At 39.0% G+C, this 26,533-nt stretch overlaps 1 protein-coding gene across 3 annotated transcripts in view; it reads right to left on the bottom strand.

The window, feature by feature from the left end:
- SNRK (SNF related kinase) overlaps nucleotides 1-26,533 on the bottom strand; it is a 46,093-nt gene that overhangs the window by 14,315 nt on the left and 5,245 nt on the right. For 2 of the 3 annotated variants that reach the window (XM_029070113.2, XM_001508658.5), the window contains exon 2: nucleotides 16,501-17,197. In XM_029070113.2, the coding sequence (XP_028925946.1) occupies nucleotides 16,501-17,089 (589 nt within the window). In that variant the 5' untranslated portion in view covers nucleotides 17,090-17,197. Of the gene's footprint in view, nucleotides 1-16,500; nucleotides 17,198-26,533 lie in introns of those variants that run through there. The other variant, XM_039912949.1, reaches the window with a different exon arrangement.

A 26,533-nucleotide genomic window follows, 5' to 3' on the forward strand; every position in this document is an offset into this window, starting at 1 on the left:
TTGGAATGTAAAAATATTTAATGTTTATTTTATAGTTTAGACCACCAAGCTAAGTATAACAAAGAAAATGTCAGCAGAAAAAAGGTTTTTTTTCCAGTTTAAAATTAACTTTGAGATTGGTCAGGCATCTATTTCAAAGAATGTATTTAAAGATAGGGAGGCTAAATGTGCTGATCATCCATATGACAGTATAGCTCCTTGTAAACCTAGATAGCAGCCTTGCCAAGTCAACTTGCAACTTTATCCTTCTATCCTGAACACTTCATCTTAAAAATACCTCATGCAAAGTACATATTTGACATTACCCTCAGCACCAGCACTCTGAGTGCAAAGAATTTACATTCTGAGGACAGGGGGAAGTCTGGCAGAGGAACACAAGCCACTAAATGGAGAGGGAAAAGTAAACTTATAAATACATCCTTGAAGAGTTATTACATATATGTACACACACACACTCACACGCCCCTCCTTAGCTGCCCTCTCCTAGCTCCCTATTTCCTTTGGTTGAGAAAATCATCAGGTCTCTTAAACCTCCAAGAGCACCACAAAACATTCATTAAAAAGATCTACTATCTCTTCTGAGTAATGTACGTCATTTTAAAGAGACACTTTCATTTTTGCCTAAAAATGGCACAGCTCTGATGCAATTTGAATGAGGTTATCAGGAAATTGCAACCAGAAGCAGCAGAATTCAGAGCAAAATCAGGTTTTTTCTATTACGGCCTAGTATCAAGAAAGCAATTTCATGCTTGCCCTTTATTTAAAAATAATGGAAGGACTTCATAGTTTTGTAACACATGGCTTTCAGAAACTCCTGTGCTTTAGGAGTTTCTAACCAGCCATAAGCTGCCCCACTGCTGCTCTCCCCTGGAAGCATCAAAAGGGTCAGGAAAGAACCAACCCCAGGTGGGGGTTTGGGAAAAGAGGAAAGTGACATTCAGCTACAAGCGACCAGGTAGAAATACCTGTTTTCCTTCCCATTTAGATCGGGAACCCCACATGTGGCACAGGGACTGTGCCCAACCTGAATAACTGGGATCTAGCCCAGTGCTTAGAACAGTCCAAACACACAGTTAGTGATTAATAAATACTACTGAGGAAAAGGGAAAGCAATGCTGTGACACAGCCACCTTCACAGTTTTTGGTTAACTCAAATTGTTAATTTCTGACAAGTGGAAACAGTCCAGTGACAGAAATTTTCAGATAGTTTCACTCCAGTTCACATTTTCAAGCTGGGATGGCCCCATGTTCGGAACCCCCAGAACATTAAATAATTACAAAAACAATATAACTTACTCTCCTCCTACAATCAAGTGCTAGAGAGAAGGACAATACACAGGCAAGTCCACTTCCCAGTTAGTTGAAGTTAGTAAAAGATTTTGTAAAGAGTACTATGGGCTAGAAGGAGGTCTCGGGGGCTATCAACATTATTTGTGCTAGCCTGGGCGCAGGTTAGCATGATTTGCTAAGAATTGGTTTCTCAACTTTTGTGAGAACATCGGAAATCTGCAACACTTAATTCTGGAATTGAGAATTAACTCCTATGGCTTTGTGTTACTCCATTCCCAGTCACCACATTTTACAAGTTTGGGTATCTTGCTGAATTCTGTCCACGGCAGATGCTGTACCTCATATAATGGGCATACCTTGAGTGCTGGAAGACTATACTATTCCAGGGCTTGTTTGTGATTTTGTCTAGCAGCCCAAGAATTTGTGTGGGTCATCTGTGGTGATTCCAGATCTTACACTACAGCACTGTAGACCTTGTTAGGCCTGAGCCTTGATGCCAAACTCTCAGAAAACAATCAATTCATCAAGCAATCACATTTATTAATAATGATAATAATGTTGGCATTTAAGCGCTTACTATGTGCCAAGCACTGTTCAAAGCACTGGGGTAGACACAAGGAATCAGGTTGTCCCACGTGGGGCTCACAGTCTTAATCCCCATTTTACAGAAGAGATAACTGAGGCACAGAGAAGTGAAGTGACTTGCCCACAGTCACACAGCTGACAAGTGGCAGAGCCGGGATTCAAACCCATGATCTCTGACTCCAAAGCCCGTGCTCTTTCCACTGAGCCATGCTGCTTCTCATAGCCATGCTGCTAAGCATGTACTATGTGCAGAGCACTGTACTAAGCGCTTGGGAGAGTACACTATAACAGAGTTGGTAGACACATTCCTTGCCCACAATGAACTTACAGTCTAAAGAGGACTAAAACTTACTGAGAAGCCATGTGGCCTAGTTGAAAGAGGATGGGCTTGGGAGTCAGATGACCTAGGTTCTAATCCTGACTCCAATGTGTACTAACCATGTGACCCTGAGCAAGTAACTTAACTTCCCTCTTTTTCAATTCCCTTCTCTAGACTGTAAACTCACTATGGGGAGGGAATGTATCTGTTATATCAAACTTGCCCAAGCACTTAGTAGAGCGCTCTGCAAACAGTAAATACAGTAACTCAATAAATACAACTGACTGACGTCTGCAAAATGGGGATTCAACACTTGTTCTCCCTCCTATTTAGACCGTAAACCCCACTGGGACCTGATTATCTTGTATCCGCCCCGGTACTTAGTACAGTACTTGGCACATAGTAAGCGCTTAACAAATGAAATAATTTACTTTATTTAAATCATCTTGAATCTCCTAACCAACAAAATTAGTTTCTTTGTCTCGCCATGCATTATTGGGCACCACCGACTAGTATTACCATGAAGTGCAAAGGCTTTTGAGATATTTGGTTTCCAAGCACTGATCCAGAAAGACTATGGGGCAGTTAAGTGCTGCCATCAAAATTGGTTCAATGAAAACACCTCAGATTTAAGAACTACTTGTACCAGATGTGGCAATGTTTCATCTGAAAGCCCCTAGCAAAGCCTGGGTCATCGTAGTGTAGGATCCTGAAGATGAAGAGATCCTAGGCCTTCCAGACTGACACAGCTCTAAGGAATCTGTGCCTAGCATATTACCGGACACACTAATACACTGAAGAGTGTAGATTGCTTCATCCTCATCAAGAGGCAAGAAACAATCTCTTAAACAGACTTTCCACCATCCAGAGAAACATCGACAACATATACCTGCTAGGCTGACCGCTTGACCCTCAATCCAAATTCTGAGGCAGCAGTTATTTCCTCTTTCAAAAGAAAGATGAAATTCCATCTCTCCTTATCCTTCTCCCTGACTTAAATAAAACCAAGAGTTCCATATAACTCTCCTTTCCCCATCCAACCTATAGATGAAGCAAATCCAAACAGCTGTCTGAAGTCCCCCCTAGTGACTGGTCCAACTGGAATGGAAGAGAGATTTGGCCACAACAAAGTTGTCACTTTTTGGATGTAGCGCAAATGGGGCCCTATTCACAGCTAAACCTTTCATTTCCACTCACCCCTCCTCCTTTGCTTTTGAGGCACAGGGGTCAAAGTGCCAACCAAAAGGCCTTGGGCACTTTTTTTTTAATCTTTGGGACAAGAGCAACAAGGAAAAAAATCATTAAGTTAAAGAATACCCATCATAATGTATAGGATTAGGAATCCTTATGGAAAAGGGAGATATATCGAAGGAACTATAAGGATAAAATGAACTTTCACTTCAGCAGGTTCATCAAGAATGTTGGAATGGTGTCATCAAAAACTTTATGTATTCTAACTATAAAAGACCATCAAGGAGAGTTTATAAAAATGAATGACAAATAAAAATGCTACATCAATGTAAAACAGCAGTGTTCATGATGAAGGATGAAGTAGATCATCCCAAGGGATCCCAGACTAGTCCGGAACAGACAGCCTGGCCTCTGGAAAAAAGTGACCCAAACAGCTGTAAATTTCCCACATTCAATTTCTCGATATTTTCTGAATAAGTAAGAATTTAGCACTGTATTACAAGCTTTCAGAAGTTTATCACACTGCACTATTATATTAAAGAGTCTTTTCCCCAGGATTGGGGGTTGCTTTCTTTTATAACTCCACAGAAAGGAAAACTCATGTTAGAGTAACTATGTCTTGGTTGACAGTGCACATGTGTACATGTATTTCCTTTAAACGCCACATAATAATAATGTTGATATTTGGTAAGCGCTTACTATGTGCAGAGCACTGTTCTAAGCGCTGGGGTAGATACAGAGTAATCAGGTTGCCCCACGTGAGGCTGTCTTAATCCCCATTTTATAGATGAGTTAACTGAGGCACAGAGAAGTTAAGTGACTTGCCCACAGTCACATAGCTGACAAGTGGCAGAGCGGGAATTCAAACCTATGACCTCTGACTCCCAAGCCCGTGCTCTTTCCACTGAGCCATGCTGCTTCTCTACACAACCCACTTTACACATTGCCAGAAGTACATTTCTTCATTTTGTCTCAAAACTCAGAGTGAAAACATTTGATTTAAGAGAACTTACTGCAATTGAATCTATAGGAAAATGAATTGCTGTGAATTGGACTTCTGCAACATTAAAAATAAAAGGTTTGATTCAGAAATTGTATTTCTCAAATTTCAGGAAAACCATCAACAAATCAAAAGATAGTTAATGCCCTATATTAAACTACCATTCAATCCAAAATCACTCCAACATTTCACAATGCCTTGTGGAGTAAAAAGTGTACATTACATATTTAAACCCAAAACCCATCCCAAAAAAGAAGTTCTACTTCTTTGCTGGTACTTTGGCATATAAAATATTAAAAGTGAACTTGGCCTCTCCTAAAGCACTGCATTGTCTCTGGAAAGCCCTTGCACCAGGCTCAGACATCCTGACCTCCGCAGTTCCCCAGATTGAAGCAGAGCCACTTCTGGTTTGGCAACACCGCCATGAATGGCACTGAGTTGGACTGATTAAACCCAAGCAAGAATCATGTCTCGAAGGGTCTCAATTTCCCACCCTGGCAAGATTCTAGCTCTTTTATGCCACCTTCTTAAAAGGCAGACATTGATTCTCTGCTGGTAGTTTTATGTTCCAGGACCAAACTGGATGTGGTTCTGATTAGCCTTGAGATGTTCGGTACGACTCTTTGATGGCACTGGATTACCCGGAAAGTTCGGGGCTAGATACTTCAATGGCTCTATGGATCTTCAATTCAGTCTGGTTTTAACCTTGATTGTGTTGGCATGGACCCATGGGAGTCAGATGACTTGAGTTCTGATCCCAACTCCATCACTTGTCACTAGGCTGACCTTGGGCAGGTCAGTTAACTTCTCTGTGTCTCAATTTCCTCATCTGTAAAAATGAGGATAAGATACTTATTCTTCATTTCCCCTTAAATTGAACCCTCTGTGCACCAGGGACTGTATCCAATCTGCTGCAACTATGTCTATCTCAGTTCTCAGTACAGTGCTTAGCACATAGTAAGCACTTAAATACAATTATTATGACACCAAGTTGGAATGCAGATTTTATTTTACTATTCAGCTTAGTACGTACTTTAAGGTCAGCAGCACAGTGTTCTATTTTGTGCTAATGGAATAAATCTAAAAGGGTGACGATATTTAATTACAGTAAAGTAACAGCAGTTGAAAAATACCATCACAGTCTAAGTGGCTAAACAATGTAATTGTGAAAGGGTGGCTCAAAGAGACATTTTCAGAACCATGACAACCAGAGCTCTGCACATGCAACTTTCTTACATAACATGATTTTGTATCCTTGGAAACCAAGCTACGTCACTGGCTATCCTTGCCATGCCTGTCTCACCCTAAGTGAGTGCAAGAGAGCAATTAAGCACAGCAGTCTATATTCAAATACATAGCATGTAAAAACAGCATTTTTTCATATTTCCTAAAATGAGACAACAGATGAAAACATCAGACAAGTTATTTCTTTCACTCATGGCCCAATTCTTTGCACTGTGAATCTTAGAACATGAATTTTAAATTAACTTTGGAGAAGATGTTAGTAGTGCATGCTGAAAACTGCTGATCTGTTGTTTTTGTGCTATTTTTCCAACAAGCCACCCTCATCCCAAAGAGAGAAAAACCACACCCATGGAAGTTCAATATGGCTTCGCCACTTGTAATGAAACCAGTACAGAAAAAACCTAGACTTCCTTCATGCTCTAAAATGGGTAGATTAGGAGTGAATTTACTCAAAACAAATTTATTCTACCCCTGTTTGGGAATGAGGAGTTTATCAAAAGGAAGAAGTATCGAATAAAAAATAGTAAATAAGCTTCATGATTCTTTCACTTTTTAGGTTATCAATTCAATTGAATGCTGAAAATTAAGGCCATGAGATATGCATTCACTTTAGAAGTCAGCAAAAGAAGTAACTATAATCAAATGTTTTGAAATGGTTAGGTAAAACTTAAAAGCACCATCTGTGAGGAAAAAAAAAAATTACTCAAGAGAAGGTCAGAGGATCATCCTTCCTCCCAATTTTCCCACACCAAGCAACAATTCAGAAATTCTCTTGTGGAAGAGTTTGCAAGAAACTAGCATCTAGGAAACTGCTTCTTTGCAGATCAGCAGCATCAGAGGGTTACTGACCCAGACCCAGCCACTTTTCTTCAAATTCATCCTCTTTGAATATATTCGGTTCAGAAGGGAAATGCAACATTTACAAGCCATTCTCTTCTCAGGGGATGCTGTCAATACAGGGGAAGGAAGCAGAGCTAATTACATTACTGGGGGAAACAGAAGGAAGATTTCTGCTTCAACACCAGATAGGAGTATACTTCCAGCAAAAGGAAAGGTAAAATCAATAAGAAGGAAAGAAGTGTTCAACTGATAATGACTTCCTTCCAAAAGGGAGAGGAGGAAGAGGGAAGAAAACAGACAAGATGAGAGAATTAAATTAATTTGCTGCCTCATACACAAAAGATTAGGAACACTTGTGGATGAAAATGATGCTGATGATAATAGCATTTGTTAAGCGCTTACTGTGTGTCAAGCACTGTTCAAAGTGCTGGAGTAGACACAAGTTAATCAGGTCAGACAATCTCGGTCTCACATGGGGCTCAGTGAAAGTATGAGGGGGGACAGGTATTGAATCCCCATTTACAGATGAGGAAACAGAGGTTCAGAGGAGTGAGGTGGCTTGTCCATGGACACACAGCAAGCATGGGCAAAGCTGGGATGAAAACCCAGGTCCTGACTCCGAGGACCATGCTGAAATGCTGCAAAGTATTCTTTTTTGTAATCTCATCTGCTTCTGCTCCTGCTACTTTATTGAGTGCTTACTGTGTGCACAGCACTGTACTAAGCACTTGGGAGAGTACAATATAACAGAATTACTAGACAACTTCCCTGCCCACAACAAGCTTACTGTCTAGAGGGATTAAGTAAGAATGCTGTCATTCTTATAAGAATCTCATAATAATAATAATAATGGTATTTGTTAAGCGCTTATTGTGTGCCTAGCACTGTACTGAGCGCTGAGGTGGATAAAGTAAATTGGGTTGGACACAGCCTCTGTCCCATGTGGGGCTCACAGTCTCAATCACCATTTTACAGTTGAGGTAACTGAGGCATAGAGAAGTTAAGTGACTTGCCCAAGGTCACACAGCAGACAAATGGTACAGAGTCAGAATTAGAACCCATGACCTTCTGACTCCTAAGCCCATGCTTTATCCATTACACCAAGCTGCTTCTCAATATAAAGAGCAGGATATGCAGCAATCTCAGGTGAGGGAATAAGGATGCCATAATTAAATTTCAGTAATTTTAATGGAGCCTCAAACACAAATTTTGTAAACAACAATCATGACGAGCAAAGTAGCAAAACTAAGTAAAGTCATCAATTGACACCAATGAAGCAGGAATAAAAAAAAACTCAAAAAGTTGGTATTACAAATAATTCAATACTTTCTTTAAAACTTAGAGGAATATTGTTACTTGGACATTTCTCTAATACTAGAGAAGCAGTGTGGCCTAATGGATAGAACATGGGCCAGGGAGTCAGAAGGACTTAGATTCTAACTCCAGCTCCACCACTTGTCTGCTGTGTGATTTTGGGCAAGTCACTTCACTTCTCTGTAGCTCAGTTTCCTCATCTGCAAAATGGGGACTTTAGACACAAGGAACAGGGACTGTGTCCAATCTGATTTGCTTGGATCCACCCCAGATCTTACTACAGTGCCTGGTCCATTAAGTGCTTAACAAAAACCACAATCACCACCATCATCATTATTATGGAACTTTCCTAACCAAAGAAATAAGGGTAAAAGGCTTGATCACACAACCTCTAATCACTTCTCTGCAGGATACGAATTCCATAATGCATTATTTACATTTTTTCACAAAAAGAGAACACCCAGAATGTCTACCCCTTTTAACACTGATGTGCTTTTCAACCAGACAGGAAGATGAAATGGTGTAAACTATACAGTGTTCCTGGGTCACGCAAAATTGGATAAGTACCAGTGGCACAAACGGTCATTTCACTGACAAGCCAAAGTGGGACTCTAAAGGCAACGACTGCCTGAAGCTCTTTTTCTTTCATCCAGCATCCATAACAAAATCCACACATTTAGTTAAGGCTACAGTCAAACTACAAAATAAATGTGGTAGGAAACAATGCTATCTTTTGAAAGACTTTTGCTACCAAAATATGATGAAGAGGATAAAATTGGATTGTCAGCTCCAAGGGCAAGCTTGTCCTTCACTACTCCTAAATGTTCCCAAGTGTCTAGTAGAGTGCTTTGTACCTCAATGAACACTAATGAGAGAAAAGAGTCAACAAGTTCTCTTTCCTAGTTGGGCAATCCATACCGTTTTAAAATACCAAAGTTTCAGGTTAGAAAGTACATAAAAATCTAAATGCTTAAGCCATGTCCTACTCCAATAGGACACTTTATTAACATCTTTATTAACCTGATTTTCTGACAAACCTAATCCTGCAATCACATCCTATCACTGACCTTTGTACCTTCTATGACATCACTCATCTCCTATCTCCTTTCTAAAGTACTTCAAGTTAGAGGGAACAGGGATGGGATGAGTTCAAAACAGGGAGTGTGTATTTTCAGTAGGACATCACCAAGATTTAATATGGATTGCTATGTGACCACTACAATGGTCTGAATTATTCATATTATGTAGAATTGCATATCTCAAATCTAAGAACTGGGAATATATTTTTTTAAAGGGCCTTGGTCTGACAAGTTTACTTTACACTTTGATTAAACTTTCAAACAGGAAAGCTTCATAACTAATGAATAATAATTTGTTACTCTAAGCTGTAAAGTCATAACTTCTGGAAAGCACACTTAAACGCTTGATTTTGGAAAAAGCAACCTCAACCTAATCTAAATCTAAATAAGCGGCAACAAGACCAAAAGTAGGCAGTCAATTAAGGTGAGGTGCTTTTCTAAAGCTATTCTGGCCTTGATGTGAGTTAATTCTATGAATTGAAAGGAAAGGTTTCATATAAGATATGAGGTTTTTCTCTCAGACATTCGCAGACATACTCAGCTGCCAAATAAATAGCTGCCATGTCCTCTGGCACAAAAAGTTACAGTTACTAATTTTACAATGGATTTTTACAAGTACTTCACATCCAATATAAAAAGTTAGATGACAGAATAAAATAGTTGGAGTTAAAGGAACAATCTCCTGAAAAAATGTCAACTTGACTTTAAACAATTTTCTGAAACCTAAGATTCCTAAAAGTAAATGCGAACAGATGTTTCTTAACTTTGTTAGAGCTATGCTCTCAGCCTAGTGTTGTGAGGATCAAGTTTGGTGGGTTTTTTTCCAATGGTTTCTTTTTTAAATAGAGGATCAGAAACATAATATTTATCAGTGTTTATTTGTGATTATAGGTCTGATCCACAGCAGCATGTGTTTCCACTTTGGTTATATCAACTTTAACAGTTAGACCACACCAGAATGTGTTTCTCTTCTTAAAACAAAAGCAGCACCACCAACGCATGCCACAGAAACACGGAGGCCAGAACCTGGCTTTTAGCCATAACCAATACTTCAGAGGGACAGAAATAAATCCTCCCACTTCCCTAATCATTTTGCAACAATATTAACTGAAAAGACTCTTTCTTATCTCTCTGCACTCATCTACAGTATTTTTTGGGACAAACCATGTCAAATTTCTTATACTTTTGAAAATGCTACACTATTTCAATTCAGGAAGTTTGCAGCTTTAGTATACTAAGTACTGTGGATCTTTGCTTTAAATATTATCTTTAGCTAACACTTCACAGCCTTATAGTAGGCACAGCTCCTCCACAAGGCTCCACAGCTCCTCCCTAAGCCCTCCTTTCTTCTTCTGCCACTTCCTTCTGCAACACCCTGACTTGCTCCCGTCATTCAGCCCCCTTCTCAGCCCCTCCGCACCTATGTACCTAACTCTTATTTATATTAATATCCATCTCCCCCTCTAGACTGTAAGCTTGTTGTGGGCAGGGAATATATCTGTTTATTTCTATTTTATACTCTCCCAGTGCTCTTTACACAGCTCAATAAATACCAATGAATGACTGAAATTATAATATTAAAAGAAAAGAAATTCATTCCTACTTCTAGCTACCAAATTTTTTAGCTACAGCATATCAGGAAGCAGAGCAACTGCTAAAGAAAAATTTGAATACATTTAAAATTAATTCAAATTTTTCTTTAGCAGTTGCTCTGCTTCCTGATATGCTGTAGCTAAAAAATTTGGTAGCTAGAAGTAGGAATGAATTTATTCTGAATGTTCCCATATTATAGGACTTAAAGAATTAGTTTTCTAAACCTGCCTCAACAAAGTAAAATTTACAAAGCATGATTTTGAGGGACTTTTAATAAAGCATTTTTTTCAGATATCCCAAACAACTACATTTTCCTCCAATCATTTCTTTTATTCCCAGGTTTTGCTGTTGTGGTTTTTTTTAAAGTGATGATATTCCCTATTAATAATATCTAACAGGCCTCTTGCAACAGTCATTCTTCCAAAATAAATTTCAGTCTTCAAATAGCTCACAGCTTCCCCATCACCTGACCACCTTAAACTGAACTGATTTTATACTGTATGAAGTCAGTCAGAAAGGCATATGCCTCTGATAATGAATACTGTGTGTTTAGAGAGCAAAATCAATGTATGTTCACAAGTTATCTGTTTGCATGAACAAACACGCAACTTGCATAGTCCCCCAAGAGCTAGTTTTATTTAACTCATAAATGTATCTGAGGATTTCAAAACAATATATGAAACTGTTGAAGTCATAATTTACAGAGAAGAGATCATGAAAGGTAAGATACTCAACTCTCTCCTCTAACCAGCCTGGCTAGTGGATCAAGCACAGGCCCGGGAGCCAGAAGCACTTGGGTGCTAATCCCAGCTCCATCACTTGTCTTTGGTGACCTTGGGCATGTCACTTCACTTCTCTGTGCCTCAGTTACCTGATCTGTAAAATGGGGATTAAGACTGTAAACCCTATGTGGGTCAGGGACTGTGATCATCCCGATTACCTTGTACCTACCCCAGCATTTAGTTCACTGCCTGGCACAAAGTACATGCTTAACAAATACCACAATTACTGATATTATCTTATTATCATTATTAACCAAGCCACAGGAGCTAGTAGTCTAAGATTCTTCTAAAAATAGAAGACAATAATAATGTTGATATTTGTTAAGCGCTTACTATGTGCAGAGCACTGTTCTAAGCACTGAGGGAGATACAAGGTAATCAGGTTGTCCCATGTGGGGCTCACAGTCTTCATCGCCAAAACAATACAATAACAAGACAACAACACACATCTATATTTATCAGTATATCAACAAAATGCTGATATACAAGCTTATCACTTTAAAGGAACCAAATATCAAAACTGGAATTTCTGTATGTTTATAGCTACCCCAGTGTTTTTTAGCACAGCGCTTGGCATATAGTAACTGCTTAATAAATACCATATCTAATTATTAAATGTTTAGGTCTATCTTGGCTGAAGTTGCATTACTAATAGACACCAATTACCAGGATGGTATTCTAAAACTGCTCACCATTTCTCTCTTCTTCCAGTCCCTTGTGCATCACCCCTGCACTTAAATTTGCACTCTCTATTAATCCCAGCCTCAGCCGCCCAGCACTTATGTACATATCCATAATTTATATTAATGTCTGTCTCCCTGTCTAGACTGTAAGCTCATTGTCGGCAGGGAACATGTCTACCAACCCTTCCAAGTGCTTAGTACATGCTCTGCACACAATAAATATGACTGATTAGAACCTAGCCAATAAGAAGGGATTGGGAAGTTAATGAAGGGGGTCCAGATAGTTGGGGGTGGGGCAGGGAGGAGCTCCTCAGTCATTTTGGAGTAAAAGGTCTGAGCCATGATTCTTGGAAGATTTAGGCCGAGACCCTGGAAGGAAACAGAGCCCAGAGATGTGGTCCCAAACAATAATAATGGCATTTAAGTCAAGTCCTTAGTATTTGCCAAGCACTGTACTTAGCACGAGTATACCTACAATGTAATTAGGTCCCACACTGGGCTCACAGTCTAAGTAGGAGGGAGAATAGGTAATGAATCCCCACTCTGCAGATGAGGAAACTAGGCACAGAGAAGTGAGGTGACTTGTCCATGGTTACACAGCAGATAAGTGGTGGGGCCAGAATTAGAACCCAGGTCTTCTGACTTCCAGTGCTCTTTCCAGTAAGCCACACTTCTTCTCTAAAAGTTTCCCACAGGTTAAGGTCCACAGGAGCGAAGTTCCTACCCCTGACGGGGGAGAAATGACTTAGAGGAATGACTGCAGAGCTACCCTGGCAGCCTAAGTTCCTCTGGGAAGGCCTAAGAGAGTATCAGACAAACTTGGGACACCCAGAGAGAAGAGAGGAAAGGACAAGAAGAGTGTGTACACCAGAACACCTCCAGGAAAGCAGAAAAGGTCCCAGGGAAAGGGTGCAGAGTGCTAGAAAAAAGGAAAGGTGGTTTGGATCGGAATTCTGTTATATTTGCTTTCTGATTAATGAGTTAATAATACTAGTAAAATGTCTATTAAAGCATATGCAGATCTCTGACCTTGGTTTCCACCTGTGGTCAGGGCTGGAGAAGAATCTCTGGGTGCTGGGGAGATATGGGCACCTAGGAAATTAAGTGGGAGGAAGGGAGTTCTTTTCCTCTGAGCTTCCTGTAGCCAACTGTGGAAGAGAGGATCCTCTTGATTTCTGGGAAATGCCAAGTTTTGGGCAGTCAGAGGGTAGGGGAAGGGAGAGAAGGGGTAGAGAAAAGGGGTTTGCTAGGTAGAGAACCCCAAAACCCTATCCAACCCAGGAAGAGAGGAACAGGAAGTTTCGAAAGCAAAAGCTATCAGGAGTTTGGGCATTCCTAAGTGGGTCCAAGTAGTCTTAAGTGATTTCAGAGAAGCAGCGTGACTTAATGGAAAGAACACGGGCTTGGGAGTCAGAGGATGTGGGCTCTAATCCCCACTCTGCCACTCGTCTGCTGTGTGATGCTGTGCAAGTCACTAAACTTATCTGTACTTCAGTTACCTCATCTGTAAAATGGGGATAAAGATTATGAGCACCACTTGGGACAACCTGATTACCTTGCGCCTACCCCAGTGAATGCTTGGCACATAGTAAGTGCTTAACAAATATCACCCAGGGGCTATTTGAGCTGAAATTTTGGGGTGAGAGCCACTGGAACCACCATAGTGCTACATCTATGGAGAAGCAGCGTGGCTCAGTGGAAAGAGCATGGGCTTTGGAGTCAGGACTCATGAGTTCGAATCCCCGCTCTGCCACTTGTTGGCTGTGTGACTGTGGGCAAGTTACTTAACTTCTCTGTGCCTCAGTTCCCTCATCTGTAAAATGGGGATTAAGACTGTGAGCCCCACGTGGGACAACCTGATTCCCCTATGTCTACCCCAGCGCTTAGAACAGTGCTCGGCACATAGTAAGCGCTTAACAAATACCAACATTATTACATCTCTGTCATTTAGATTTTAAAACTGAAAGGACCTTTCCAATTTCTGAGTATTACACCACATGAGCTATGGTGCAAAACAGGTATTAAATAATCTTAGTATTTTTGTCTTACTCTATCAACTATGCTTTAGAGTCTTTTCCAGTTTTCTTGTGCTTTTTGCTCAATTTAGTTTAACAGTAATTGAAAGCTCTCGCTTCCACTAGGAAAAGGGCTCCTTTCCTCACTCTATCCCCCAGGAGGATAAGTAATTATGGGGAACATCATTAACAGCCAGCCAAGAGATCTTTCTGCTCCCACAGGTCCCAGGACTCTGGGAAAAAAACCATAGCTGAGGGGGAGAGAAGAGGAGCATAACTTCACAACTGAGGCTATGAAAGAACTGGAACCCACTGGCTCCTGGACAGCCTGGTGCCACCTTCCTTTGTCCACAAAAGGCTGCCTTTGGCCACTAGGACAGTTCTGGAAGTATGGGTTGTTTGGGAGTTTCACTTGTTGAGTCCCTTGGGTTTTGGTTTTTTTTAATGATTTTTTTTTCCTTTCTCCCAGCTATGGATTAAAAATATCCTCACTGCCATGTGAGCAAGCCTGGTGCTAAAGGCTAAGGGTGGAAACCCTGGCAATAAATCAACTGTCATTACTGTCTCCACTCCAACTCTATTTTACTCTGTACATATCACTGATAGAGTGATTGATTGATCCAATGAACATAATGCAAAGATCAACAAATGAGTGAGGCCTCGCTCCCTAAATTCCACCCACATTCAGGCTCGGGGACCTCGTGATCACTGTGGAGCCACAAGGGCTAACCACTCAAGAGAAGAACCAATACACATAACAGTTATGAAAAGGTATATATCATTAGATGAAGTCTGATTACCCCCCAAATTAGAAAAGCATTCCTTCTGATGGCACACAAGTTCAGAATGGCCTTAAAGGAGTGGTAAGTACAAGGCTCACGTGGGAAAACATCAGCATTTTTTTGTGTTCGGTAAACTGTTGCTTTTGACATTAATGGGCTTGATTCCCTCAGTGCTAGCATTACTATCATTAATGCTAATGGAAGCACTGCATGAATAATGTATTCGCTATCTGGCTCCATATGAAGGGGCAGATTTTTCTCAGATTCTGCATTCTGAAAAAGCTCATCATGGTCTCTCTGGTTAATACTGAAAGCTCCAGTGAAGTTTTGAAAGTCAAAGGAAAAATCCTTTGATTTATCACCATTCACAGTTCACCATTCACCTATGTTCTGAATTCCCACAAGTAAGGCAATGAAGGTCTGAAATGGAGAAGGAAAGCAGAGGTTTTGCAAAACTGAGACCATCTGAAAGGAAGGAGGGCCACCTAGGACATACATCAACTCTTCTGATGGTTCACGGTACAGACTATAAAGGGGTGCTCCAAACTCACCACACCTGGAAGGGGGGTTGCTTTCAAAGTGCTCAATCCTCTCTCTCCCACCTACCTATCCTCACTCTACTACTACAACTCAGCCCACACAGTTCACTCTAACATCAACCTACTCACTGTGCCTTGCTCTTCTCTCTCACCAATGACCCTTTGCTCAGACCCAACTGCCCTCTTGACTGGAACTCCCTCACCCTTCATATCCAACTGACCACCACTCTCCCCATCTTTAAAGCCTTCCTAAAATCATACTCCTTCATTCTGAGGTATTTATTGAAAGCCTTTCCTGACTAATCTCTCATCTCCCCACTTTTTTGCATCACCTATGTACTTAAGTGCATACTACCCCCTAAGCAATTCGGTAAAAATCCTTATATTCTGTTGCTTCCCCTACCTGTTACTTATATTAATGTCTTTCTTCTCCCACTAAATTGTACGCTCAGTGAGGGCAGGGATCATGTCTACCTATTCTAGTGTATTCTGCACACAGTTAAGTGCCAAATACCATCCACTGATTGAAAGGTGCACTGGAGGTTGATAGTGCAATTATCCATAACCAAAATAGAATGCCCATCATAAGAAAATTCTGGAATGCAAGAAGATACAGGGAATTGAGAAAGGAATTCACCAGAGTTTCGATAACCCAGTTGTGCAGACGAAGGGCTATTTTCAATGTTGACTTTTTAAATGTTTGCAGTCTGTGACAAATGCAATCATCTAAGCTTTAAAATAAATGGCTTCCCAGGCATAAAAGTAGCTTGGAGCATGATGAATGTGGCTCATTAAGAAGGCCTTCCTTTACATAATTTCTTTCAAAATTACGATTAAATAATTCTTTTGAAACGGTTGCTTCTGAAATGAGGCAATATGGCCTAGAGAAACGAGTTTGGGAGTGAGATTTAGGAAACCCAGATTCTATTCCCAACACTGCCCCTGACCTGCTGGGTGAACTTAGGCACATCACTTAATCTTTCTAGAACTCCATGTCCGCACTGTACTAACACACCTGCCAACCTCACATGTTAGACTGTGAGCCCAAATGAAGAGACATGGACTGATCTGATTACATCTTAACTTCCCCAGTACTTACTACATGCTTGGCCACTAGTAAGTGCTAAATACCATACAACTTTTATTGATATTGTTTAAATACTCAGTTTTTATGGCTAATTAAGGAATAACAAAACCCAATAAATTGTATATAGTAGTTAGGTTAAGACACAAAAGAACCTACCTACTGCAGGTGCATCATACTCATCTCCAAGTAGAATTTCTGGAGCAGAATATGCAAGAGATCCACAACTTGTGGTGAGCTTCTTTCCAGGCTGAAATTTGTTGCTGAAACCAAAGTCTGTCAATTTCACAAGTCCTTGTTTTTCAAAGAAGACCACATTCTCTGGTTTTAAGTCTCTATGAACTACATGTAGTTTATGGCAGTAAGATATAGCATGAACTATCTGAGCAAAGTACTTCTTAGCCAGGTCTTCATTAAGCCCCTCTTCGTGTTTCATTATGTAATCAAACATATCTCCTCCATCCCCAAGCTCTAGGATAAGGTAAAGTTTGGTCTGGGTGTCAATTACTTCATAAAGACGGACGATATTAGGATGCTGCACTAGTTTCATGCATCTAACTTCTTGGAAAAGGTGACCAGTGGCTAGAGTGTCCAGTTTGGTCTTGTCAATGACTTTCACTGCTACCTTTTCACCTGTAAAAACATGCCGGGCAAGTTTTACTACAGCAAAGTGACCTCTGCCCAAAGTTTTATCCAGGTCATATAATCCAGCAATTTTTCCATCATACCCTCGCTTGAAACCTGCCATGCTGTTCCAGTTGAAGGAATGACGTTTAAGCTTCTTGAAACTGTGATCTTTTCATATAAGAATATCTGACGAAAATAAGGTATCCATTTTCACAATCGCCAAACACATCTAAAATATAAAGAGAGAAAATGTGTTAATTTGTTATTAATATACAATACTTAATTTCATTCTGTAGTAGGAGCTAGTTACACTCATTCTTTAAGAACCAATAGTGCTTTAAGGTCCACCAGGAGTTGTAATCTTTTACTACAAGTAACTGTGAACTTGCTAGAATTTAGGGTTTTAAACCTTCATTTGAGTAAATTCTGTAATATTATAATAGAAATTGAGTTTGATGCTAAATCCTGTTGGTTTTGACTCTGCATCATTTACTGGACTGCCCCCTTCCTCTCCATACAAATGTTCACCACCCCAGCCCAGGCACTGAATCATATCTAGGCTAAACTACAGTATCAGTCAGTCTTCTCACTGGTTGGTCTCCCTATGTCTCCAGTGGATACTTCACTCTGCTAGTCAGATTATTATTTTTAAAAGTTTAAAAAGCATTTGCTCCTCCATTCAAAACCTTCTCAACGGTTACCCATTCCTCTCTTTTTCAAACTCCTGACCATTGGCTTTAAGACACTCTATATCAGTTCTCTCTTACTGAATGTTCTCCCATTACATCCCATCCACCCTGTAGAGTCTTCCAAGCACCCCTTTTCTTTTTTTGTGCCTCAGTCTCAATTCTCCCACCTCCAACACCTTGCTCACACTCCCTTAACAAATGCTTAACAAATACCATTATTATTATGTGCCAAGCACCATTATAAGCACAAGAGTAGAAACAAGGTTATCAGGTTGGACACAGTCCCTGTCACTCATCCCATTTTACCAATGAGGAAACTGAGGTATAGGGAAGCTAAGTGACTTGCCCAAGGACATAGAGCAGACAAGTAGTAGAGCTGGGATTAGAACCCAGGCCCGGATTTTTTCCACTCCGCTTCCTTGAAGGCAGGGATCACTTCTTCCACCAAATGCACTCACTGAGAAATATGAAAACTGATTCTTCTTTAAGCTTCTTTTTTAAAAAATAATAATTATGGTATGCATCAAGCATTGTTCTAAGCAGTTAAAAGCTACATGCATCCCTAAATTACGTCATTGTTTTCCCAAAATACAGAGGGGTGGTAGATGGGGACAGCAACGTGTGATAAAAGTAGTAAGATAGTCAAGTCTTACCACATGTCAGTGTGTCACAGGACAAGATCTGTCTCAGTGTCATGACAATGACAAAGTATTTTTCAAAATTAAACTATGAAGAAAAAGTCATTTTATAGCAAAAGAGACAGCCTCTGACTTTTTATTGTAGACTTTGATTAGGCAAGAGAACTTTGCAATTAATTCACATGGCACCAATTCATAATGGGGCACATGGTTTCACTTCATGCCTCTAACGAGCCCAAGATGTGCTTTCAGCAGTTCCAAAGCATTGCATAAACTGTCTAACTGGGATTTTTCCAAACTGTGAAGTTTAGTGGATTTTTAAATAAGACACCACAATGACTTTTTAAATTAAATCCATGGACAACACTAGAATTATCATTTGATTTTTTTTATACCCCAAAATACCTCTTATGCTTTTCTATCTCTACTTAGTAATCTCCCTGCCTCCCAGCACATAACCTCTTCTCAAAACAAGAGCTGAGGGGGCTCTAGGGCCACTCCCACCCCCCTGGTCAACTTGCCTTTATTATTTTGTATTTAGAGAACCAATTCAAAGAAATAAAATAAATTGTGCTTAAAAGTTCCTAAATAAGATTCAATTTAAAAGCTTGGAGAATTAAACCCCCTGGGTAGGGAACATGTCTGCTTAATCTGTTGTACTGTATTCTCCCAAGCACTTAGTACTGTGCTCAGCACAGAGCAAGCACTCAAAAAAAACCATTAATTGATTAATTAGGTTTTTTCTGTCCGAAGTTAAAGTAGAACTGGATTTCAAAATCAACAAAAATTTCTGCCAGTATGTAGTGAAAAGCCCTCTCTCTACACAAATACGTACACACACATCCACGTTACATTAAGATGCTCTAAATTTAAATTGTTCTCCATATTGCTAACAAATTTATTCAGCTATTAACCCATTATAAGAAATTAAATAATATTAATCACTTACAATGATTATGACTTACCAAAAATTTGAGCAAGCGATACCCTACATTTATTTTCCTGCACAAAATACTGTTAGCTCTGAATATGCTGTTACATTTAGAAAGATAAGCATATTAAGAAAATCAAATTATGCTTATAAAGTAACATAGTTATTATGATGCATAGAGCAGATGTGGACTGAGTCTTTTGACTAAACTTCAAATGCAAATATCTTCTAAGCTCTGAAACATCTCAAAATTCCTATTCATTTTTCCATTTTGCATTTAAGAATTTCTCAATGCATAACTAAATAAGGATAATTCCAAGTCTAATTTCTTAATCCTGCTTTCTGTTTCATCTAAGAGAGAAATTATTTAACCCACATTCAAAACTTTGGGGAAGAAGAGGAGATGCAGACAACTAAATTTCCTCTTATTTCACAGTAAACATAGAACTATTAAAACGGAAAGGAAAATTACATCCATTGTTTCAACCACAGGTAGCAATGTTTTAAATATAGTTTTTAAACCATTCCTAATTATTTTTTTTCATCCCTGAAACTGAATCCTGCTGATAAATTCCAGGAGGAGGAAAATTGATTACCTGCATTTACTAATTTTATATTCTCCACAGGGCAGCAATAATTCTTAAAGCCCTAGCTACGGCTGTCCATATTTTCCCTGCTTATGCTTCAGAACAATAATTGATGGCTTTATGTACCCCAGTGGTTTCCAAATTGTGGCTCCCAAAGCTCTAGGCCTCTCTCAGAGTTCAACTGTATGGCCATCGTGTTGAGACGCATAGTGGGGACACGGCACACCTCAGTGAACCACTTGGGTGTGTGGAACTTCTATTTAAAGCTCTGTTTCCATGAAACTGCCATGGTTACAGGTTAAAATAGAAGTGTACAGCCTGAGCCAGGCGTGCCTGCTCCCCAGAGCTCCAAGGATCGATGCAATACTTCCAGTTTGGGGCGCATCGCTTCCAGGTGAGTAGGCTATGCCAAAAGATTATCATCTCTCAGATGTGAGAAAGAACCACGTGACTCTCGAGTTAGGATGATCAGACACCCATGTTCAAACTAATCTCAGTTCTGTCAGAATGGGTGTTTTCTCTCAGTGTTGTGGCTAGAACATATCACTGAGATACTGAGTGAGACAGGAAAGAAACAGCAATGGACATAAGGTGAATACTTCAACAAGTTTTCCTTAGCATGGGGCTCTCCAAGAATGCAATCCTGTGTTATAGGAGAACGGGTGGCATATACCGTTTTCAATCTTTTCCAAATCCTCACAAGTTGCACTTTTCATTGCAGCAAAGCATTTTTAGGTGAAAGGTTGTCTAAAAACTCAGTCAACACCTACTCCATGCATCACAGTGACCTTGTGGCTTTACAGACATGTTTTGAAACTCTTACTTTTTCATTCCTTTGTAAAAGCATATAAAATTAGAAAACATTAACTTCTTGGTTATTAATAAAGATTAATTTTAAAAAGAGGTGCTATTTGGACAAGGAAGAAAAAAGCAGATGCTGTAGCTGGGCTAGTTGAGTGTTAAAAACTGGAGCTCTGCACTCAGAGTAAGTCTTTCCATAAGGTTGTGTGCATTACCTGTTTGGCTAGAACACTTTTGGAAATTAAGGGAGGCTACCTCAACACCCATGTCTATCACCCCCCTCTAGACTAGAAGCTCGATGTGGACAGGAAGCAGTCTGTTGTATTGCACTCTCTCAAGCACTTAGACAGTGCTCTGCACACAGTAAGCATTCAATAAAAACTACGGATTTATTGATGGACTGTAATGCCTCATTGAAACAGTTCTATGTGCAGAGTCAACTAACCTATAAGTACGCAAACACGAGTTCTCCCTAATGGTGGGGTTCATCAAGAACATGCCATAATCCCCACACTGTATTCATATAATTTATTTTCCTAGCTCATCGAAAAAGATCTAAAGTGCTGCTTTGATAGAAAGCATTATCAACTAATCATAGTTAATGAGCGCTTATTATGTACAGAGCACTGTACTAAGCACTTGGGAAAGTACAAGAGAAATAGTAGGCCCAATCCCTGCTCATAACGAGTTTACAGTGTAGAGGACCATTTTACCTTTACATCTACTGTGATTCATTTCTTCTCAATCTCCTATTTTAAAATAGTGGGCTTTCCAAACTATAATCTCTTAAAAACCCAGGTGCAAATCATCAGGAAATAAATTTATTGAAACAACAGTGCCAATTAACACACACCCAGGGCCAAACTAAAATATGCTAAAATAAATTGGGCAGTGGGCCTAGAGGAAGTGGGGTTTCGAGTTTCATGGAAATTTACATTTGCGAGCACTCAAAAGATTGATGATCATTAGACGTTTCAATTCCCTTGTTCTAGCGTTATAAGGAGCAAAGTAGATAGGGATGGATGTGGCTAAGTGAAGAGAAATGGAAAATTTGTAAATCTCAATGGAAGACCATCTTTAGAGACACAAAGATAATTCCAAAACTTGACATCACCTCTGAAACTCCCCAAAATGCCATCTCAGCAATAATGGAGTGTCTGATATGGAAAATGGCCTTTAGAAACTAGGCTAATTCTTTTCTAAAGTGGTACTACTTTTACAGAGAAACCACTGATAGAAACAACCTAAACAATGAGAGTGTGCATTTATCTAATGATACTTAAAGCACGCAAACATTAATTCTGATTTCATCCATCTCCTCCTGCAAGTTACCACACCCCACCCAGAATACCAAAAGTCCTTCCTTAAAACTCACTAAAGTGACACTGCCTTCCATACTGCCCCTGGATTACTTCACATACTGCCTAACCATGTGAATATGCTTGTTACTTGAATACTCCTAGCTTAATGTTCTCTGCCTTTGTCACATATGCTTCATGCCCCAACTGCGCGTTTCTGTAATTGCCTTGGCCTTTTCATTACACAATAAAATCCTTGAAGATATGGACACCCTATCTTCTGCTCCCACTGTACCAAATGCTACAGAGGTGCTATAATGCTCTGAATTTAGGCACCTTTGGTTTTCAGCATGAGTGAAGTTCAAAATATAAACAAAATGTGGGGCAAGAGGAAAACTAACCCCCACCATTATGCTACTTGCCAATGCTTTATTAGCTGATGCTCTTGTTGAGATTACCATACTGATTCTAGACTGATCCTCTAGACTGTAAACTCCTCTTCTTCGACTGTAAACTCCTTGTGGGCTGGGAACATATCCACCAACCCAGCTCCACCACTTGTCTGCTGTGTGACCTTAGACAAGTCACTTCACTTCTCTGTGCCTCAATTACCTTATCTGTAAAATGGGGAATAAGACTGTAACCCCTATGGGGGACAGGGACTTGTTCACTCTGATTTGCTTGTAACCACTTAGCATAGCGCTATGTGTCTGGCACATAGTAAGTGCTCAACAAATACCATAATTATTAATAACTCTGTTATACTGTCCTCTCCCAAGAGCTTAATACAAGTGCTCTGCATGCAGTAAGCACACAATAAATTCATTCAATCATATTTAGTGAGCACTGTGTGCAGAGCACTATACTAAGTGCTTGGGAGAGTACAACATAACAATAAGCAGACACTTTCCCTGCCCACAGTGAGCTTAGCGTCTACCAGTGATTGACCGATTGATGTTCTCAGGTGATTTTCTATAGGTAAGAACTTAGTTACTTGTCCTGGAGTAAAATATTCGGGTTTTCAATTTTACCTCATGTATTAACTTTAAGGTTGAAGCAGATTACTGAACCTTTCTTTTCTACATAATAAAGATCTCCACATCTCAGTAGCATTTTCCAGGGTAACAAGGTATAATAAGTAAGGAGCATATACTGTCCTTCTATATTCTTGATAGGTAAAAGAAAAAACATTTCTAGAAATATGAACATCACTGATGTCTGGATAATGGTGCCAAAAAAAAAGGGGGGGGGAGCGGCAAAAAACTTCAACTATAATATGTAATGGCCTTAAAATATTCCTTGCCTGACAAGCACCCAACTAAAGTCAGGCACCATCAAATTCATATGATTGATTCACATGTTTATTTCTATTGAAGACAATAAAGAAAAGACAATCCTGGAAATATGAATAAAAAGAGTTAAACTCATTCTTTCCTCCAGACCACAAAAAACAAAGAGAAACCCAAATACTCAAGCCACAAAGCTGGATCTATAAATCATAACCAAGTTTCCCTTGCACAATGATGAAAAACATTCATACTTTCACTGGATTCAAATATATAACAGCATTAAAGATTGTTTTAATCTTTTTGTGAGCCTTCCTCCAAATAGAGCTAACTATAAATTGTCTGTGCTAATGGAAGAGCAGGAATGTGAAATTCAGAAATTACCCAAATCCAATTTTCATTCACCAAGTTTCAACCTCATTCTCTACCTTCTCCCCAACTCAAGTTTTTACTAGAGCAGCTCACAAGCAACAAAACTACGATTTTGAATTTCATCTTTTATTTCCCCTACCCACACTGTGATGAAGGTAACTGATAAACAGTAAAAAGACTAAAACATAAGCAAAATAAAAGGGAGAAGCAGCTACAAAAAGGCCTAGGGCTTGAAAGGGATGGATAACCAGCATCCAAAAAAAAAAAAAATTTAAAGAGTTACCTAAATAAAATACCATTCGGTTTTAACTTAAGGTTAAAACTTCCTTTGGTTAAAAGGTTTAAATGAGCACATTACTGTATGTAACTACATGTTTCTCTCTTACCAATTCTTTCTATAGGGAGTGCTAGAAAAATTCAAGGGACCAGTACTAAAAAACATAAGCTTACCCAAATATTTAATGTCTTTTTTAACTACTCTCTTGGTTCTGCTACCATATGAAGCACATAATCTTATCCAAAATATCTTTATATATAAGAGCCCAGAGAGGGGGCCACACAATTTCAACTAGGTGGCTCCTACTGAGGAAAAACTACAGGAATAGGAATATTTTACAACAGGTTATGCCTGCTCTTTTTTCTATGTAGTAACAAGTTATGGGGAAGTCTTCTTGCACTACAAATTAAAGCAAATTATTCTAAGAAGGAATTTAATTGATTTTTTTTTACCATTTCAAAAACCAAATACTACTTGAGCTTTATTGGGACAAGTACATATATATAATTTCCATGATAAAATAAAATGTCAATAAGGGCATAAGAGAAATGGGTTATAGAAAACCTGCTTTGGCAAGTTGATAAATTACTATCTGGGATCTCATTTACTGTACAGCAGAGCCCTTGGGCATTAAGACAACACAGAAGGCATAGGCATAAAGCCATTAAGGAATATGTACTGTATTAGCATTTTCCAAAAACAAATTGAAAGTTCACCCCTCAGGCAAAAGTCCCCTAACCAGTCAATTCTGTTTTGGGTCTACCATTTATCATCCTTTAATAGACATCTTTCCATATAAACTCCACCTTCATCTCCGACCCACAACCTTCACCTGAATTACTTTGAATACATTTTACCCTTATGCAGGAAAGCACACTTATAAAGACAATCAATAAATTAGAGGTTTAAAGTTGCAACAGTATATATCACAGTATACTTTACAGTTTTCACTGTGCTCAACTATTAGAGTCTAAAAAAGAAAAACAATTCCCAGCCCATTAAGTTTGTTCCATGTGTTCCATTTTATACTCTGGTAGGCTTTAAGTCTTGGATCTAGTGCTTCTTCAGTCACATCAAATCTTCACAGAAATAATGGGGGCTGAAATAAATCTATTTTGACAGTTCAGACACTCAGCCAATCCTGTTTTTCTCCCTGAAACCCTATGCAAGAAGTTATCTGCCATGGTAGTCAGTAAAACAGAAGACTATACCAAACACTTTGCAATGTCCTATTAACTTGAAAAAAATGGTGCTTTTTTTCCAAGTTCAATTTAAAGTAAATTATATTGCTTCAATCTTTCTTAAAAGTTGCTTGAAAAAAATCCTATAGTTTTCATTTATGTTACAGCTAAGAGATTTAATCACAGACTAGGAACTTAAATTTCTAATTGTGTACTGAAACAATTCCTTCATGTAACCTTTTCAGAAAAGATTTATAAATAGATCACCCAACTGATGGACTATATTTAGAGCCCAATTTTATGGGGTTCCAAGTGGCTCCTCAATACATGAGTAAAAATTACAGAAAACTATTCTTCCAACTGAACACAGGGTTTGTAATGCTTAGATTCAGTTCTTAAAATCTGCATTTATGTCTCCTGAAATAGTATGATTGTGAGCAGCAAAATATGGGGACTGAGAGCAGACCTTGTCCACATAGTCTTATTGTCTCTTTGAAAGTATATGCAAAATCAAGCCCTCATCTCTCTCGAGATGCAGTGTCCAGAAATTAGAGGACTGGTAGTGGTCTAACAGATCTGGGCAAGAAGGAGCCTGAAGATAACTCTACCTGTCTTTTGTTGAAAAATTAAATAAAACAATTTAAATGTCTCTTCTGGTGAACTGTCTCCATATAACACAAATATCCCACAAAAAAATCCAAGCACAGTACAGTGAACTGAAGATACTTGTGAAACTACTAGGAGGTGCATGGGTTCAATTAACTGGATTTAGAAAACCAAGGTTAAAAAGCAAATCTGGAAAAACAAAATGAATCACTGCTTTAAAATCTACTGCGTGGACCTTTCTGTATATTTCTGAGTTATGAATAAACTGAATCAAAAAGAAAAAAATTGTTTTCTACAAATTACGTTGTGGCTTCCTAACGAATTATTTAAATCAAAATGTAAAATAAATCTATCCTGACTGCACATTTATCATGGTCTTTAAAACTTTAATCTAATAAAATAGTCCATTTAAAACTATTCAAAAGTTAAGATTTCTCTTACAGCAGTGCTCCCCAGGAAGTAGTATATCTTGGCATTTCTTCATCAGTTGAGAATTGAAACTGTATTCAAATGTCCTCAGATTTATCAATTAATCAATCATATTTACCGAGCACTTACCATGTGCAAAGGACTACACTAAGCACTTGGGAGAGTACGCTACAAAAGAGTCAGTAGACACATTCCCTGCCCACAATGTGCTAATGGTCTAAATATTTACTGAATTTTAAAGTGTTAAAGGACATAATCAAGATTAATTTTCTCGAAAGCCTCTAAAAAGCACTGGAATCTTAAAATGTAAATATAATTTTGAAAGTTTAAACCAAACACCTACAATTTGATATAGTAAATCTAACTTAGCCACAAATACTCATTCCTAGAATAATTTCTATTAATGCAACGTAACCCATTTAACTTTGATCCTGACCTATACATAACCTTGTTTTGTCTACTTTTTCCAT

The sequence above is a fragment of the Ornithorhynchus anatinus genome, chromosome 8 (genome assembly GCF_004115215.2).
Source record: "Ornithorhynchus anatinus isolate Pmale09 chromosome 8, mOrnAna1.pri.v4, whole genome shotgun sequence".
Classification (NCBI taxonomy): Eukaryota; Metazoa; Chordata; class Mammalia; order Monotremata; family Ornithorhynchidae; genus Ornithorhynchus; species Ornithorhynchus anatinus.